Source organism: Aethalodelphis obliquidens, unplaced genomic scaffold (genome assembly GCF_003676395.1).
Source record: "Aethalodelphis obliquidens isolate GAN/ISIS:26980383/991018 unplaced genomic scaffold, ASM367639v1 scaffold5, whole genome shotgun sequence".
NCBI lineage: Eukaryota > Metazoa > Chordata > Mammalia > Artiodactyla > Delphinidae > Aethalodelphis > Aethalodelphis obliquidens.
The window spans coordinates 37,113,241-37,129,354 of record NW_020837949.1 but is presented as its reverse complement, the minus strand read 5'-3'; the positions used below and the strand labels follow the sequence as shown (position 1 = coordinate 37,129,354).

General features: G+C 40.2%; 1 protein-coding gene across 1 annotated transcript in view; it reads right to left on the bottom strand.

The window, feature by feature from the left end:
- Positions 1-16,114, bottom strand: part of DOCK4 (dedicator of cytokinesis 4) — a 480,421-nt gene that overhangs the window by 18,586 nt on the left and 445,721 nt on the right. The window contains exons 39-42 of the mRNA XM_027102161.1: positions 13,191-13,332; positions 11,651-11,817; positions 8,821-8,907; positions 260-436 (exon numbers count right to left, since the gene is read on the bottom strand). Coding sequence (XP_026957962.1) covers positions 260-436; positions 8,821-8,907; positions 11,651-11,817; positions 13,191-13,332 — 573 coding nt within the window. The remainder of the gene's footprint in view (positions 1-259; positions 437-8,820; positions 8,908-11,650; positions 11,818-13,190; positions 13,333-16,114) is intronic.

The window sequence follows — 16,114 nt, the reverse complement described above, 5'->3', positions numbered from 1 at the left end:
CACACACACACACACACACACACACACACACACACACACACACACACTTTTATCCTCAAAATATCACATTTTGGGAAACAGAGTAAGTGTGCATCACAAATTACTGTATGTTTGCTCTATCTAACAAAGAAATCTGGTTGTGTTAATTGTAGCCCTATGATAGCAGGCTGATGTGATTTGTGCATATTTTGAAAAAAGATTTCTGAAACCTTAAGAAATGACATATGAAAACTTTCAAACGACAATATCTAATCCTCACCTCTTGATACCTGGAAACTCCACCATTAACCGCAGCATCTATAACTCCATTCAGGCACATGGTCAGGGGATTAATATTCTGCATCTGTCTTGTCTGACACTGACTAATCAGAGTCTTCAGCTGCTGATTCTTATTTTCCAATACTTCAGTTGCATTTTCAAGAGGACTCATTTCTACCTGAGAACAAATGAGCATAAATATATATTGGATTTTGTGACATTCAGGAAGAAAGACAAGGGACTTCCCTGGAGGTCCAGTGGTTAAGACTTCACGCTTCCAGTGCAGGGGGCACAGGTTCGATCCCTTGTCAGGGAACTAAGATCCTGCATCCCGCATGCCGTGAAGTATGGCCAAAAAAAAAAAAAAAAGAAAGAAAGAAAGAAAAGAAAAGAAAAGAAAGACAAAGTAGATTATCCATGTTCTGAATTATCTGTGCTCCCCCTTGGCTCCCATCAATATCTCTACCAGGGGCCATAGTAGAATAGACAAGGATGTGGAAGACAAATTAGCTGTTTGTAAGGTCTGGGAAGAGAAGGTGATTCTATTCATTGGTTGAAATGTGGTTTGGATAATCAGCACTAATCAACTACATATTAGCAATGCAACAATCAATTTAAACCTTAAAAGAAAGTTCAAGCATGTCTTTTAAAACTTGTTTTTCTTTTCTTTTGAAGGCTAAGTGTTCAAGGGCCCTGCATATTATAACATCTTTCTAGATACTAAATGCAAAGTACCACAGGAGATACAAAGATGCATTTACAGATCCTCCGATGTCAAGGAGATTTCAGCCCGGTTGGGAAGATGGAACATATGCCCATATGAACCCCATATGCATATATAACAGCACCATAAGGTGGCACAGGATGCCACACAGTTGGGAGTTATAGAAAATAAGATACTCATATATGCCGCAGGATTTATTTGTTGAAGGAGAGCCAAATAGAATCATAATGACTTAACAATTCTCGGTTATGGGAGGCCTAATTGTGAAAATGATGAAAGTGCTCTTCAAATGTATAGCACTGTGACTGTTATTGTCACTGACTTTCTCTTTGAAGAGAAGACCTGCTAAGCTCTCAGCTGTACAATAATTCAAGCTTACTGTAAGCACATTTCAATACTGGTTCTTTCAGTTAAGGAAAGTTTTTAAAGGTCACTTAGATCATCTTAAACCAACACTGAAAAGTACTAGAATAATTTGACTATGTCAAAATTAAGAATATACATTCATCAAAAGACACAATAAAGGAGAAGGAAAGATAAACCAGAAAGTAGAAGATATCTGTAACATGTAAAACGTCAAAGAGCCTATGTCCAGAATATATAAAGAACCCTTATAAACCATTTAAGAGAAAGGCAAACAGCTGAATTAAAAATGGGCAAAGAAGTAGCCACTTTACAAAGGAAGAAACCCAAATGACCAGTAAACATATGAAAAGTGTTGAACCTCATCTGTGATCAAAGAAGTGAAAAATAATACCACAATGACATACTATTAAGCACTCACCAGTATGGCAAAAATAAATATGACACTAGCAAATGAGAGTGAGAATGTGAGCAACGGAATCTCTCAGTTTCTGCTGTTGGAAGTTCAAATTGGTTCAATCACTTTGGAAAACCGTTTCGGATTATGTATTAAAGATGAAGATATCTATATATTATATTTTATGATCCAGCAATTCTACTCCTAGACATATATCTGAGGAAAAGTATCTGTGTACATGTGTACCAGGAAACATGTACAAAAGTGTTCATAATCATCTCCAAAATCTGTATGTCCATCAAGAATAGAATGCATAAGCATATTGTAGGATACAATGGAATACTTTACAGCAATGAAAACAAACAAGTCACATATAATAACATGGACTAACGTTACAAATAATACTGAGTGACAGATGCAAGTTACAATAGAATATATGTAGTATGACACTGTTATACAGGCATACCTCATTTTATTGTACTTTGCTTTATTGTGCTTCGCAGATGCTGTGTTGTTTTACAAATTGAGGGTTCACGGAACCCTCTGTTGAATAAGGCTACTGGCCTCGTTTTTTTCAACAGCATTTGCTCACTTCATGTCTCTGTGTCACATTTTGATAATTCTCACAATATTTCAAACTTTTTCATTATTATATTTGTTATGGTGATCTGTGATCAGTGGTCTTTGATGTTGCTATTGTAATTGCTTTGGCATTCTTTTAGCAATAAAGTATTTTTAAACTAAGGTATGTACATTTTTTCTTAGACATAATGCTATTATTACACACAAAACAGTGCAGTATAGTATAAACATCACTTTTATATGCACTGGGACACCAACAAATCTGTGTGACTTGCTTTATTGTGGTGGTCTAGAACTGAACCCGCACCATCTCCAAGGTATGCCTGTTCAAAACCAGGCAAAACTAAACTGACTTGTTTAAAGAGGCATATATAGGTAATAAACGAAGCAAGAGAATGGATACCATAAAAGTTATGATAAGGGAGGGAGTAGCAATTGGGAAAGGATACACGGGAGGCCTATAGGGTGCTACTGGCAATGTTCTGTTTCTTTACCTGAGTGGTGGTAAACAGGATTTTATTTTCCAATTATTTAGGACATTAAACTTTTGTTTTATGATCAATAAAGCTAAATCATAAAGAAGAAGTCTGAGAGCTCTGATGAACTGAAAGTTAAAAAGTGAACAAAACATCTTAGAAACAGAAAGTAGAACAGTGGTTGCCAGGTGCTGGGGGAGGGGGAAAGGGAAATTGTTGTTCAATGCACGGTGTACAACAACATGCTATAGTTAATACCACTGTACTATACATTTAAAAATGATTATGATGGTGACTTTTATGTATTTTTGACCATAGCTAAAAAAATTCATGCTCAACATTAGATTCAAATGCTATTAATATGAAGAAATTTAAAAAATAAACAAGATACAATAAACACAGACAAAAAACAAATAATAACTTCTGAAAATATTTCCAACATATATTTCAGCTGAATTATTAATATATCTCAAATACTGAAGAAAACCACACGAAGAATATAATCAGTAAATTCGCAAAAAAAGAGTCAATAAATATATGAAAACATATCATCTCCACTAGCGCTCAACAAATGCCAAAAAAAATCAACCCTACTGTGATCATTTTTGATCTATTATTTGGAACTTTTAAAATAATATTCAACAGGGCTTCCCTGGTGGCGCAGTGGTTGAGAGTCCGCCTGCTGATGCAGGGGACACGGGTTTGTGCCCTGGTCCGGGAAGATCCCACGTGCCGCGGAGCAGCTGGGCCCGTGAGCCATGGCCGCTGAGCCTGCGCGTCCGGAGCCTGTGCTCCGCAGCGGGAGAGGCCACAGCGCTGAGAGGCCGGCGTACCGCAAAAAATAAAAATAAAAATAAAATAAAATAAAAAAATAATAATATGCAACAGCCAGTGCTGAAGAGAATGCTGGGAAAATGGTTATTCCCAAGAACAGCTATATACTCCAGACAGGGCATAAATTGATACATGCCATTGCTGATCAATGAATCAAAGGTTATACTGTGGACCCTTTGATAGCTCAATTCACTTCTAGGGAAATTATTCTACGGAGATGATTAAAGAAGTGTGCAAAGAATAATGTGTAAAAATGTTCATCAAGGAATTATTTTCCTTTATTCCCAGTTTGTGATCCTTAATTCCCATTTACCACTAAAAAGAATCAGGAGTCATTGGAGAAATGGTTGCTTTTGGGTCTGGGCAGGATTGTACAAGTGAGCCTGGACTACCCAGCCATACCAGTAAGCAAGGAAGGCAGCTGGAGGAAGGCATTAGAGCAGCTGGCCTGTGGTCCATTCACTCTCTTTACTGGAGGGATGTCCTTTGGGAACAGAAAAGAAAGCAGGTGACCTGGTCTTATCTCCTTGTCAATTGAACCTTCAAATAAAAAGACTAACTGCTAGGAGGAAGAGATGGTATCTATGGAATGCCCTTAGCGGGAAGTCCCCAGCTAAAGGATTGCTTACAGTAAATAAACCCAGAGTCCATAAGGCACACGTCCCTAGAGAATGTCCCAGAGAAGCTTGACAACTCTCTGGAGTATAAAATGGAATATTTCACAATTTAAGTTTCATAATTTAAACGTGCCCTTTGTATGAGGAACTCTGTGAACTTCACTTGGACACTGTGTCTCTTAATCAGGATTATTACTGACGTGGAGAAGAAGGACGTGGAGGACAAGACTTGACGTCTCAGATGTCTCTCTGCTTCATCTGAGCCTCCTGATTGCCTAAAAGTTATTAGTAAAGCTTGATGCTGATTCCTATGCTTGATTTGACAAACCAGTCCTGTGTGTTAGCTCAGTAACAAAGACAACTTGGATACTGTCAAAAAGACTGAGGAACCAATTTGAAGAGGCTCCCAATGGGCAAAATGGAACAATTTGAAAAATGATGAGTCATAATTGCAATGGATTGAAACAAAACAAACACGTTTAAATCCATGAGTTACTACTGATACTAAAACCCAAACTAACCAAACAAAAGCCTCTTTGGTCACTTTTATAGGGTGTTAGGGAACCAAATTATTATTTTGAAAACTGGCAGGGCAATTCCATGGTGGGCCGCTGGTTAGGATTCTGCACTTTCACTGCTGAGGGTGCCCTCTGTATGAGGAACCAGGGTTCAATCCCTGGTCGGGGAACTAAGATCCCACAAGCTTCGTGGTGTGGAAAAAAAAAAAGAAACCATGAAAACTGGTAAATAAAAGGAAAGAATAGAGCATTATCCTTCCTTTCCTATACCTTAGGGTAATCAAATCGGTGATGAGGGCATGTTTCTCTTTACAGAAGTATTCCAATCAACAAACAAAGAAAGAACGATAAAATACCACCATTTTGTAACCCTTAAGAGATGACTGGATGGGGGCAACGAGCGTCACTGGCTGCCAACCAGAGCCTATAACACAACCCATGAAGTAGTCTTGCAAAAAATGAAAAGATAAAAAATAAAAACAAAATAACATCTTATCAAGCTTCTAGATCTAACTGCTAATTTACAAAAAAAATAGGAAGAAACATGTTAAATGATCCCACTGATTCACAGTCTGCAAAATCCATACTTAAGGAAACACTTCAGGATAAACCACCTGGATTCTTCAACCAAAAAACTTCAAGGAAAATAAATTAATTCGGGGGAACCTACAGATCAAATAGGATCTAGGAGGTATTTCAACCAATTTCAATGTGTGGCCCTTATTTGGGTCCAGATTCAAACAACAGATGACAAAAACAAACAAAAACCTATAAAATAAAGACTTGGAGAACTGTGAATAAACTGGATATTTTATGACCAAGGAATTATTGTTAAAATTTTTAGATGGAATAATGGTATTATGGTTATGTTTTTGGTTAATATACAGACTAAAATATTCTTACATAGCTGAAATGATGTCTGAGATTTACTTCAAAATAATCCAGTGTGAAAGGGAATGGAGGGAGGTGTAGATGGAACAAAATTGGCCTTTTTGATAGCTGGTGAAATAAAATGATGGGTAAACCAGGTTCGTTATATATTTTCTCTATTTTTATTTGATATAACTCTAGGTTAAAAAGGACACTGGGGCTGTGTACAGAAGTGATTGCAGCAGGGGGAGGGCAGAAGGGCACAAGGTGACCTCTTATACTACTGCAGAAATCGGGCACTAGATGGCACTATCAGTAGGGAGGTGAGGGGTGGTCGGATCCTGGGTAATTCTGAAAGTACCGTAGAGCCACACGATTTTCTGATGGATATGATGTGAAGTGTGATGATATTGTCATTATCTTTAGAGTTTAAAAAACCATTATTTGTACATTCTATTTTATAGCTTTTTCATCTTGTTTAAAAATTTTTAAATAAGCTTACTTTTTAATCAAAAAAAAAAGATCCTGTTTGTTTTGAAAACAATAAAAACAATTACTGAGGAAACAATTGTTCAAAGGCATTATCATCTTTGAAAGAATGGGAGAATATGTTCAATAATATGTTCTGGGGTTACGATTTAGAGAATAAAGGCCCGCAGTCTCATCTGAAATCTTTGCTGCTACATGTTCTCAGAACTCAGAATATTTCTGATTTTAGAAAGGTAACATAGGGTGCATATAGTATATTATGTAATCCTCAAGATGTGAAAACATCTTTTGGTATTCAGAATCTTTCAGATTCTGGCATGGCACATAAGGAATTTCAATTCAGTGTGGCATATATGTATTGAGTACCCACTCTGTGCCCAGATCTTCAGGACCTTCCACACTAGGAATTAAAGCAGTAAACCAGCTTTAATAGAAGGTGGGGACATGCCAGGCAGTGGGAATAAGCGAAAGACATGAGGTTGTCAGAAGTGGGCTGTGTTCAGGGAACAGAACAGCCCAGTTGGGTTTGTTCTGTTTGACAGAATATAAGATTGCATATTCGAATGAAGTAGGCAGCTGACGTTTGAAAGGCTGTGTTTAGCGATGCTCCTTTAATCATTATCAGCACGCTGCTTTTTATTAGCGGGGTGTATGTGTGTGTGTATATAATATTTCCAAGGTTAGGAACACTGGTGAGTGTCACAGAATTTAATGCTCTCGGTAGCAAGCAGCTGACAAAGCTCTCTGAATCATTAATGCAGCATGGATGACTAAGAACATCTCTGTGGGTTGGGCCCATGCCATTCAGCAGGAAGCATAACAATAAGACTTTCTGAGCACTGATGTCAGCAGCCTCTCCTCTTCCGTGAAGCCTGCAGGGTCCACCATGTAAGCATCCAGCTTTGTGGACCCTTGACTCAGACCTGACAAGAACACAACCACACTGACGTAATCTGCTGGACTGAGTTCAATTTGTTAAGGGAGCTGTATGAATTTTTCCACCCAGCAAAATGAAGATGCCATTAAATCCTTAGTGTGATTGAATAGGATAAGCTGAGGGTGGTTTCAATGCTTAGAGAGATTTCCGGTAGGATAAGCCATTCTTGGAAGACAATTTGGGCAAGAACTGCTCTTTCTTATTCATTGACAAGAGTGGACTTGTTACTTAAAAAAAGGAAGGGGTTCAATGGTATTTTCACAATTGGCACATTTTCTATCAGCCAGAGGACAGTGGCTGGCCCGAGGCATAATGGATATACCAAGGGTGGGAGAAGGGATGCTTGAGATTGCAGGGCTGTGGCTGACAGCAAGGTGCTGGCAGCTTGAAGAGCAGCCCAAGCACGGGGCGGGGTCTCAGTCCGGACATGGCTACCTTCGGCAACTGCTTTCTCTGTTTCCACAACTGGGGACTGGAGCTGGGAGGCGTGCTTTACAACCCGAAGGCTTTTTGGGTGCTGTGGTTTCCAGGTTCTATAATGACACCCGCTGATTTCTCCACTGGTGCCCAGGGAGACTAACACAGCAGCATCCCTTCTACCGTGAACTGTGACAGCATGGACGTACTGTGTGTCAGATACTGTGCCGGGGCTTGACACTGGCTTCATGTTGCCTGATAAGGCTAGAAGTGATAAACATAACTGGCTTTGGAGTCAGAAAAATCTGGGTTCGAGTTTATCTTTTTTCAATATCTTGCTATGGAACCTCTGGCAAAGGCTTTTAACCTCTTGTCAAAACTTGTGAAAATGGGGATAAGAATACATACCTCAGATATGGAGAAATGAGAACCCTAGTCCACTGCTGGTGGGAATGTAAATTGCTTCAATCACCTTGGAAAACAGTATGGCGGTTCCTCAAAAAACTAAAAGCAGAACCACCATATGATCCAGCAATGCCACTCCTAGCTATACAGCCAAAGAAAATGAAAATACTAATTCAAAAAGACACATGCACCTCAATGTTCATAGCAGCATTGTGTACAATAGCCAAGATATACGAGCAATCTGAGTGTCCAGCCACAGATGAATGGATAGAGAAGATTTGAGATATATATATACATCTACACACACACACACACACACACACACACACACACACACACACACACACACACACACACACACACACACCGGAATATTACTGAGCCATAGAAAAGAATGAAATTCTGCCATTTGCAACAATGTGGATGGACCTAGAGGGTATTATACTTAGTGAAATAAGTCAGACAGAGAAAGACAAATACTCTGTTACCACTTATATGTGGAATCCGAAAGTAAAATAAATGTGTATAACAAAACAAACAAAAAAGAATACATACCTTGTAGCTTTAGTATGGTGATTAAATAAGTTAATGTAGATAACTTTCTTCCAGTGGCCTGGCACTGAAGGTAAGCAGTGAAGGTCACATAGCTAGAGTAGTTAGGAGAGCTGGAATTTCAGTTCTTCTAACTCAAGGGCCCGAGGTGTTGACATGCTGCAGTCATTGCTATTTTTGAGGAATCCCTCTGGCTGGCTGGGCTAGGTCAATGGTAATGTTCCCCTTCCAGCTTTGGTCATTGCGGTCAATAAATATCACAAACATTCACTAACTTACTATGAGTGTTTCCAGGGACTTCGAGTCCCAAGCAGAAGCAATAAATATACAGACTGACACCAGGTGATGAGAAAGTTCTTGAGAATAAGCTCTGATCCTTACCACTTCACGCTTCTCCACTTCAAACCAGCGGGAAATTCCGGGTAAACTCTGCACCAAGTATAATGATGTTCTCTCCACCCAGAGACTCTACGAAATACAAAACAAATTAAGTCCCCAAGTTACCTTTCCTTCTAGTTACTGAGCTATGACTAATGTTTGCCGTTCAGTTGTATCAAGTTTTCGGTTTTGTCAGCTTTTCTTTAGTATTCATTCCAGTACTTCAACAACCCCTTTGCACTCGGAAAGCTATCACAGTAAGACACACTGAAGCTTATGTAAAGTTCATTGCATATCACCTGAAACTTTTTTCTGTGTAGAATAAATCATCTACTCCAGACAGCATGCTTAAAAATATAAAAACAGGTCATCACATTATTTTTTTTTTTACTATTTCCTCTAAGTTTCTAATTTAAACTCTCTCTACTCTGCAAGGGGTCTAGCCATTTTTATTTGGAAGAGGTAAGTAGTAGTATCAGCTATTCGACACGGGATTAGAATAACAGAATCCTCAAGGAGGAAAGGGCTTTAGGAATCACACAGCCTGATCTTTCTGTTTTAAAGATGACAACACTAAGTCTTCAAGAGGCATGTGACCTGCTCAAAGCTACGTTCCCATCACCTGTAGAGCTGCCCCTAGCACCCCTGCACTAGAACTTCCGACTTCTCGTTGCTACAGGCACTGTGCCACGTTTTCTCGTGCCGATATTCACTGCTGTGATCCAGGAGGATCTCTATGTAAGAGCCAGGGCTCCCCTGGCCAGGATGAGCACCCTCGTGACACGTGAAACCATGGCTGCCTTTGGTAAGAGCTGCTGTTGATGACGACTTTCTCTTTTGTCAACCAGGCTTCTGGAGGCTTCCGCATCTCTGCCTCATGTTTCTTACTTAAACAAAGCATATTCCTGCGTGGATAATAAACTTGACAAAATTCCTGAAATAGTGCCATTTATTCAACAACAACAACAAATGGAAGTATTTCTTGGTGCCAGCCAAGACCTACTGCAATGAATAGGGCAGAGGCCTGGTGACAGGGGCCCCGCGTGCTCTGCTGGTGACAGGGGGGTAAGCAGATCCAGAAGGGTTCAGGGAGAGGAGAAAGGAATGCTCCAGGTGCTGGGGGAAAACAGAGGAGAAAGCAGGCGTGCCCAGCACCCTGTGGGAGGAGGACAGCGCTTCTCAGAGAAGGTGACACGTGAGCGGAATTTTGAAGAGCGAGTAGGAGTTTGCCAGGCAGAGAGCGGGGGAGACAGTGCAGGCAGCAGGAAGCAGCAGGCGCAGAGATGCGAGCGGCTTGTGAAAGGGCGGCTTGTGAAAGGGCATGGCAGGAGATGGAGGGAGAAGCTCGGTGCTGCAGGAGCTGACAGGGAGGGTGGGTGAGTGCAAGGGCAGTTTGGAGCCAGATGCTGAGGGCTGTGAGCACAGGAGTGAGGAGCCAGATTTATTTATTTATTTTAGGAGGGTTGCTACAACACTGATAAATATTTAACGTGATGGCCAAGAGGAAATGTGGTGCAGCGGAAAAAGCAATGGAGATGGCATCAGAAGGTGCGGGTTCTAGTGCAGGGTCCGGGGTAATTAGAACGCCACTCTGAGCAAGTCATCTGTCCAACTCTGGTGGATCTTGGACTTTTTACCTACTGGAAACTTGCAATGAAAACTCTATTACACATTAATGATCTTTAATTGGTTTTGGAAGGGCAAAAGAAAAATTAAGGTATCCAAAAGGATTAGAAAATGGTCATGGATCTTTTCAATAACATCCTAGTGCTATTTTCCAGTGGTTTCCTGGCCTTGATATTTAACCCATCAACCTCCTTGCCCAAAGGACTATGCTTTGCTCAGTCCCATCATAACAGTGCAAAACTATCCAGCTTTCCCTCTGATCACTTGGCTGTGAGTAACTCCTGCAGTTGCTGCTGGGAGCACTGGGGACTGACACTTAGGCAGGGGTGACAAGGCAAGTTCACATCAGACAATCATAGCTGATAGGAGAACATCTCCCAGCTTAAGTAGAGACGCTGTGATGAAAGAAGCTAAGCCAAATCACCCACAATCCTACGTTCATTTTACATTCTCTGTTTAGAGGGAAATACTGACTAACTGAGGATCTGTGTGGTTTCACTTTGTCCCTGTTAACAAGGAAAGAGCAGATTATAATTTATCGGTGGAACAATCTTGCCCCTTTCCCCCAGGGTGGCTGTGAGAAACCTTGCCCTTTCCGGCTGAGAGAGAATTAGCAAGGCATATCGGAACTACTGAGGATGGAGGACTCAACCCGTGCAAACAGTCTATGGTTTGTTTTTATTCTGGGTCCTCTCAGAAGTTCTAGTTACACACCATTCTAATAAGAAAATGCAGCAAAAGATAGCACAGAACTCTCCCACTGCACCAGCAGGCTCCCCAGTGGTTCTGTCTCAGAATCCCCTGTTCCTTCAGTATCCTTTACTCACGGCAGTCTCTTGTAACTGAGAATAAATATCCTGAGGTTCCCACAGTCGGTTAAACGTGAATGAATGAGAGGACTGAGATGAATCATGAGAGCTCAAAAACTGGACCGAGGACCACTGCCATTAGAATCGTCATAAACGTCAGGGCTTCCTCTATGACCCAATGAGTCAGAATTCCTGGGCTAAGAAATCTGCTTGATGAGAAAGCACCCCATGTCACCCTGATACACGGTAGAGTTTGAGAACAACTAGACCACATGATTTCTGGTCCCTTCCAGCTTTATCACTTGACTCTATTCTGAGTAAATATTTATCAAGCATTTTGCCCCCAGGAGTTCACAGTCTATCTGAGGAAACCGCGTGTCATAAGAACGACCTAGTACCTTGAATTCATTCTCTTTATCTTTAGTGCCTTTGTGAAATGGTCTGTCGTAGCGGAATTTCCAGATGTGATTCACTTTATAGAAACTTTTGATGTTGTCCGGGACACCCTCTCTCTGCAGGACCTCCTGGCTGTCCGGGATGGGAGTCACGGCATATATCTGCAAATCTAGGATTCAAGAGTCAAGGAGGGAACCTGATTTGGCAAACTCTGTGGCAGTCTGGCTCGAGCTGAGCTGTGGCAGAGAGAAGAGGCTGGGGAACAATCTGGTGTTTCTATCTGGAGCCAAGTCAAAACTGCCAAGAAGGCGCCAAGAACTCGGTTCATAGCAAATCACCTCTCAAACTACAAGCCTTCAAGTAGTTTTACATAGGTGATTCTGACAAAGTATCAGTTTGAAATTTCTATGTCCTGTGAATTTATTTGTCATTGACTTTTTTTTCTCTTTGGTTGGGGGTGGGTGGGAATGGCTTGGATCTCACATACTCAAGATTGGTTTAATTTTAATCCTGGGTCGTGAGACACTCTGATCTTTAGTGCATGTATGGTCTTTTTAAAATTTGTTTGTTTGTAAAACAATGTACAAATACCCATGCAACCAAAGACAGTAACCAGTACTGATAGTAACGCATATGCTCCTGTCTCCAGCCTTCCCACATTTGTGGTATCCGCTCTCTCAAGTCTTGTATTGACAAGCAGAGTGTTTAGTTGTAGTTGATACTTTTAAAAACTACTTTAAAGGCTATCGTATTTACTTGTATGTTTACCTTCTTCTCTTCTCATTCAAAGAAGGATAGCAAAATGTTTTCCTTACATAACTTCTTGCTTCTGGTGCATTTAAGTTTCTACTTTGAAATGGCATCTGTAATTTTCAGGGGGAGTTTCTGGTCTTCTTTAAGATCATCAGTTTCAGAAAAAGACAGAGGAATTCAGAAAAGAGTGCTGGGGTGAATTCCCTTTGCCTCTAATGCCTGTGTAATTTCAGTTGAGTTGTTCATGTTTAGACAATGGGAGTGTCAATTATACGGCAATTATTAAATGATGAAGTGCTGTCCAGGATGCCATGGCTAAGAGTCCCTGGAAGATACGGGGCGGCGGGGGGGGGACTCTCTCCCCTTCCATCCAGAATAAAAATAGCAAGGGAAAACGGGGTAATGATATGTCCCAATAAACATAGTGCTATCATTTCCTTGAACTGAATTCAAGTAGTTTCTACAGGGGATGCCAGAGGAAAATTATTCTAAGGGAAATCCCTAAAAAGGAGCTTTAAAAGCAGGGCTGAGATACAGAAAAGTGGTAACTAAAAGGAGGAAAATTCTTTAACAGAATCCTTAAGGGATTTCTTTTCAACTAAATCATGAGAATAACTATCATAATTCTGTCTGGAAGGAGCTAACCTAAAATTAAGACGATGAGAAAGAGGGAGCGTAAGAACAGAGCTACTGAAAAGGGATCGGTAGTTGAACCACCTGCATGAAAATGCTCTGCAGCTAAAGGCCCGTGTGATCTAACTGGAATCCAGCCCTTCTAGGTGTGGATACACTGAGCTTCTGCCTGGAAGATGGTCTCGTCGGGCTGGTTGGCATGCTGCATGGCGATGGCGTGGGGGAACTCGTTCAGCATTCTCTGCTGGAAGGCCTCCAGCCTTTCGTAGTCATGCCCTCGACACACAAACTCTTTATTCTGGAGGTGAAATCAGAAAAAAAAAAAATTAGGACCATATAATTGGGTGCTTTAATTACAGAGAGAAGCCAAAATAAATGACACTGGCGGTAACTAAGCATAGGCCCAACATCAACAAACTATAACCAAAAAAATACACTGGAACAGTCTAAAGAATTTACCCAAATATTAAAAATGCTGAGCAAAGGTCATGAGCATAACTCCCTATTGCTTTTAATAAGTTCCAGTAGCATGCCTCACTCTTCTGGGTTCACCTGCATGAGGTGCAAAGGGGCGTCTGATTCTCAGAGCACCGAAGCGCAAAACAAAGCAATCCTGTTCCCTCCAATGTTAGCGAACACATGTGTTACAGATTATTTTCATAAACTGGATATCAAGTTAAGTGGATAAATTTTCAATCTGGAAGAAAGCAAACTGAGTGCAATCTCTAAAAATACATTTTATTGCACTCTTTCTACAAAGGTCACTGAGATCGCCCTTAACACGTTCATTCCTAGATCCTTCCGTATAAAGGAAGACTAGGCCTGTCTGCATTCCAGTTCTCAACAGGGCTGGCACCGGATGCTTCCCTGCCATCCCCAACTCAGCTCAGCCTTCTGTAGCCAGGAATCCTGTTAACTGGCTGAAGCTAAGATTTGGGACTTTTAAGGTCTTGCTAAATTTTTGTCTGTTTTTGGTTTTGTTCTTACAATATGTATAAACATTCTGTGGTTAGGACTCTCTCTCACTGAGGAAAGAATGGTGAAGGTCATCCTTGATGGAGGCTACAGAGCTGGAAAGATGGGCACGTTTCTAACAAGTGCCTTTATGATTCGGTTATCGATAAGGAGGAACTCTTTCTGACAGTTTAATGATAATGAAATTATAATTGTTGAGCACAATCATTGACTAGGCTCTCTGCACATACCTTATTTAACTCAAATAAACTTGAGAGGTTGTTACCTCCGCCCCCCATTTTATAATTGAGAACCGAGGATCAAAATGGTTACATACTTTGTATGAGATTTAAGCTCAGGTCTGAGTCCAAGGCCTGAGCTCTCTCTGTTCTGAATGTGGCCTGGTACATCCAGGAAAAACTCCTAGGAGCTACTGAGACCAAGAAAGATTGTGGGATAACGTGCCTTGCAGATCTTTAAGAAATACAGTGATTTGTGGTCTGGGGAGTTAAGGCCCAAGGGTCTCAGTGTTTCTCAGCTCTGTGAGGTTTCTGTGATTGCGTCTGTGATTGCGTCAAATGCCCCAAGGAAGAAGTCTGGGCCAAAGTGAGGAAGTTAAAAACCACCCGTGGGCAGAAGGCTCGGGGTTGCAGCTGAGAAAAAGCAGCTGCAGGCACGCAGAGGAAACAACAGCAGGACTGGGTGCTGAGAACCTGCCACAATTCCCCACAAGCCTCTCACTAAATCACGACCCTTTGAAAAACACAAGCTAAGACAGACTCCCTAGAAATTAAGACCCCCCCCCCAAACAATCCTATATTTAAAACTTTCTTGATAGAAGTCATACCTTCTGATGCTGTATTATTTGTTTTTTTCCTACTCAAAAGATAATCAACAAGGACCTACTGTATAGCACAGGGAACTCTACTCAATACTCTTTAATAACCTGTATGGGAAAAGAATCTGAAAAAGAATAGATGTATGTATATGTATAACTGAATCACTTTGCTGTACACCTGAAACTAATACAACATTGTAAATCAACTATACTCCAATATAAAATAAACTTTTTAAAAAAGATAATAAATTTGCTTGATAAAATAAGATAATACATACCTTCCTGCATCTTACAGAAGTCCCCAAATAAATATCTGAATACTCAAAAAACTGAAACAGTTCTAAAAAAATGCTTATACATCACAACAATTTGTAAAATCAGGGGAGTTCCTCTAAGTGTAAAGTCATTCAGTGGTATTAAGAAATCATTTTGGAATAAACATAAATTTTGTGTCTGATATTTGAGTTTCTGAGAAATAAAGAGGAATTAAGCATTTCCTCCATCAATGCTTTTTTTTTTTTAAACCACAGCTTTACTGAGATGCAGTTCACATACCATAAAATTCACGCTTTTGAAGTATGCAATTCAGTTGCTTTTAGTATATTCACAGAGTTGTGCAACAATCAGCATTATCTAATTTCAGATTATTTTCATTACCTCAAAAAGGAACTCATGCCCATTAGCAGTCACTCCCTAGTTCCCCTCCCCTCAGTCCTTGGCAACCACTAATCTATTTTCTGTTTCCATAGATTTGCCTATTCTGGACATTTCATATAAATGGAATTACATAACACGTAGCCTTTTGTGACTGGCTTCTTTCACTTATAATATTCTCAAGGTTCAACCGTTTTGTAGCATATATCATTACCTCATTCCTTTCTTATTGCTGAATATTCCATTGTATAGCTGTACCATATTTTGTTTATCCATTCATCAGTGGATGGACATTTGGACAATTTCCTTGTTTTGGCAATTATGAATAATGCTGCTATGAATACTCGTGTACATGTCTTTGTGTGGCTCTATGTTTTCAATTCTCTTGATTATACATACCTAGGAGTGGAATTGCCGGGTCGTATTTATTAATACTTACTTTTTTTTAATCGTCTTTTTTTTTTTTTTTTAAAGGAAATACATACCTGTGGTATAAAGAATTCCCAAATAGCACAGGGCATACAATAAAAAGTAAATCTTTTTCCCATCCTTGACCTCAGTCATTCTCCTTAGACAAATCATTATTCAAACATATTCTATGCATATAAAACATTGTCAGTAAAGAACCCATTTT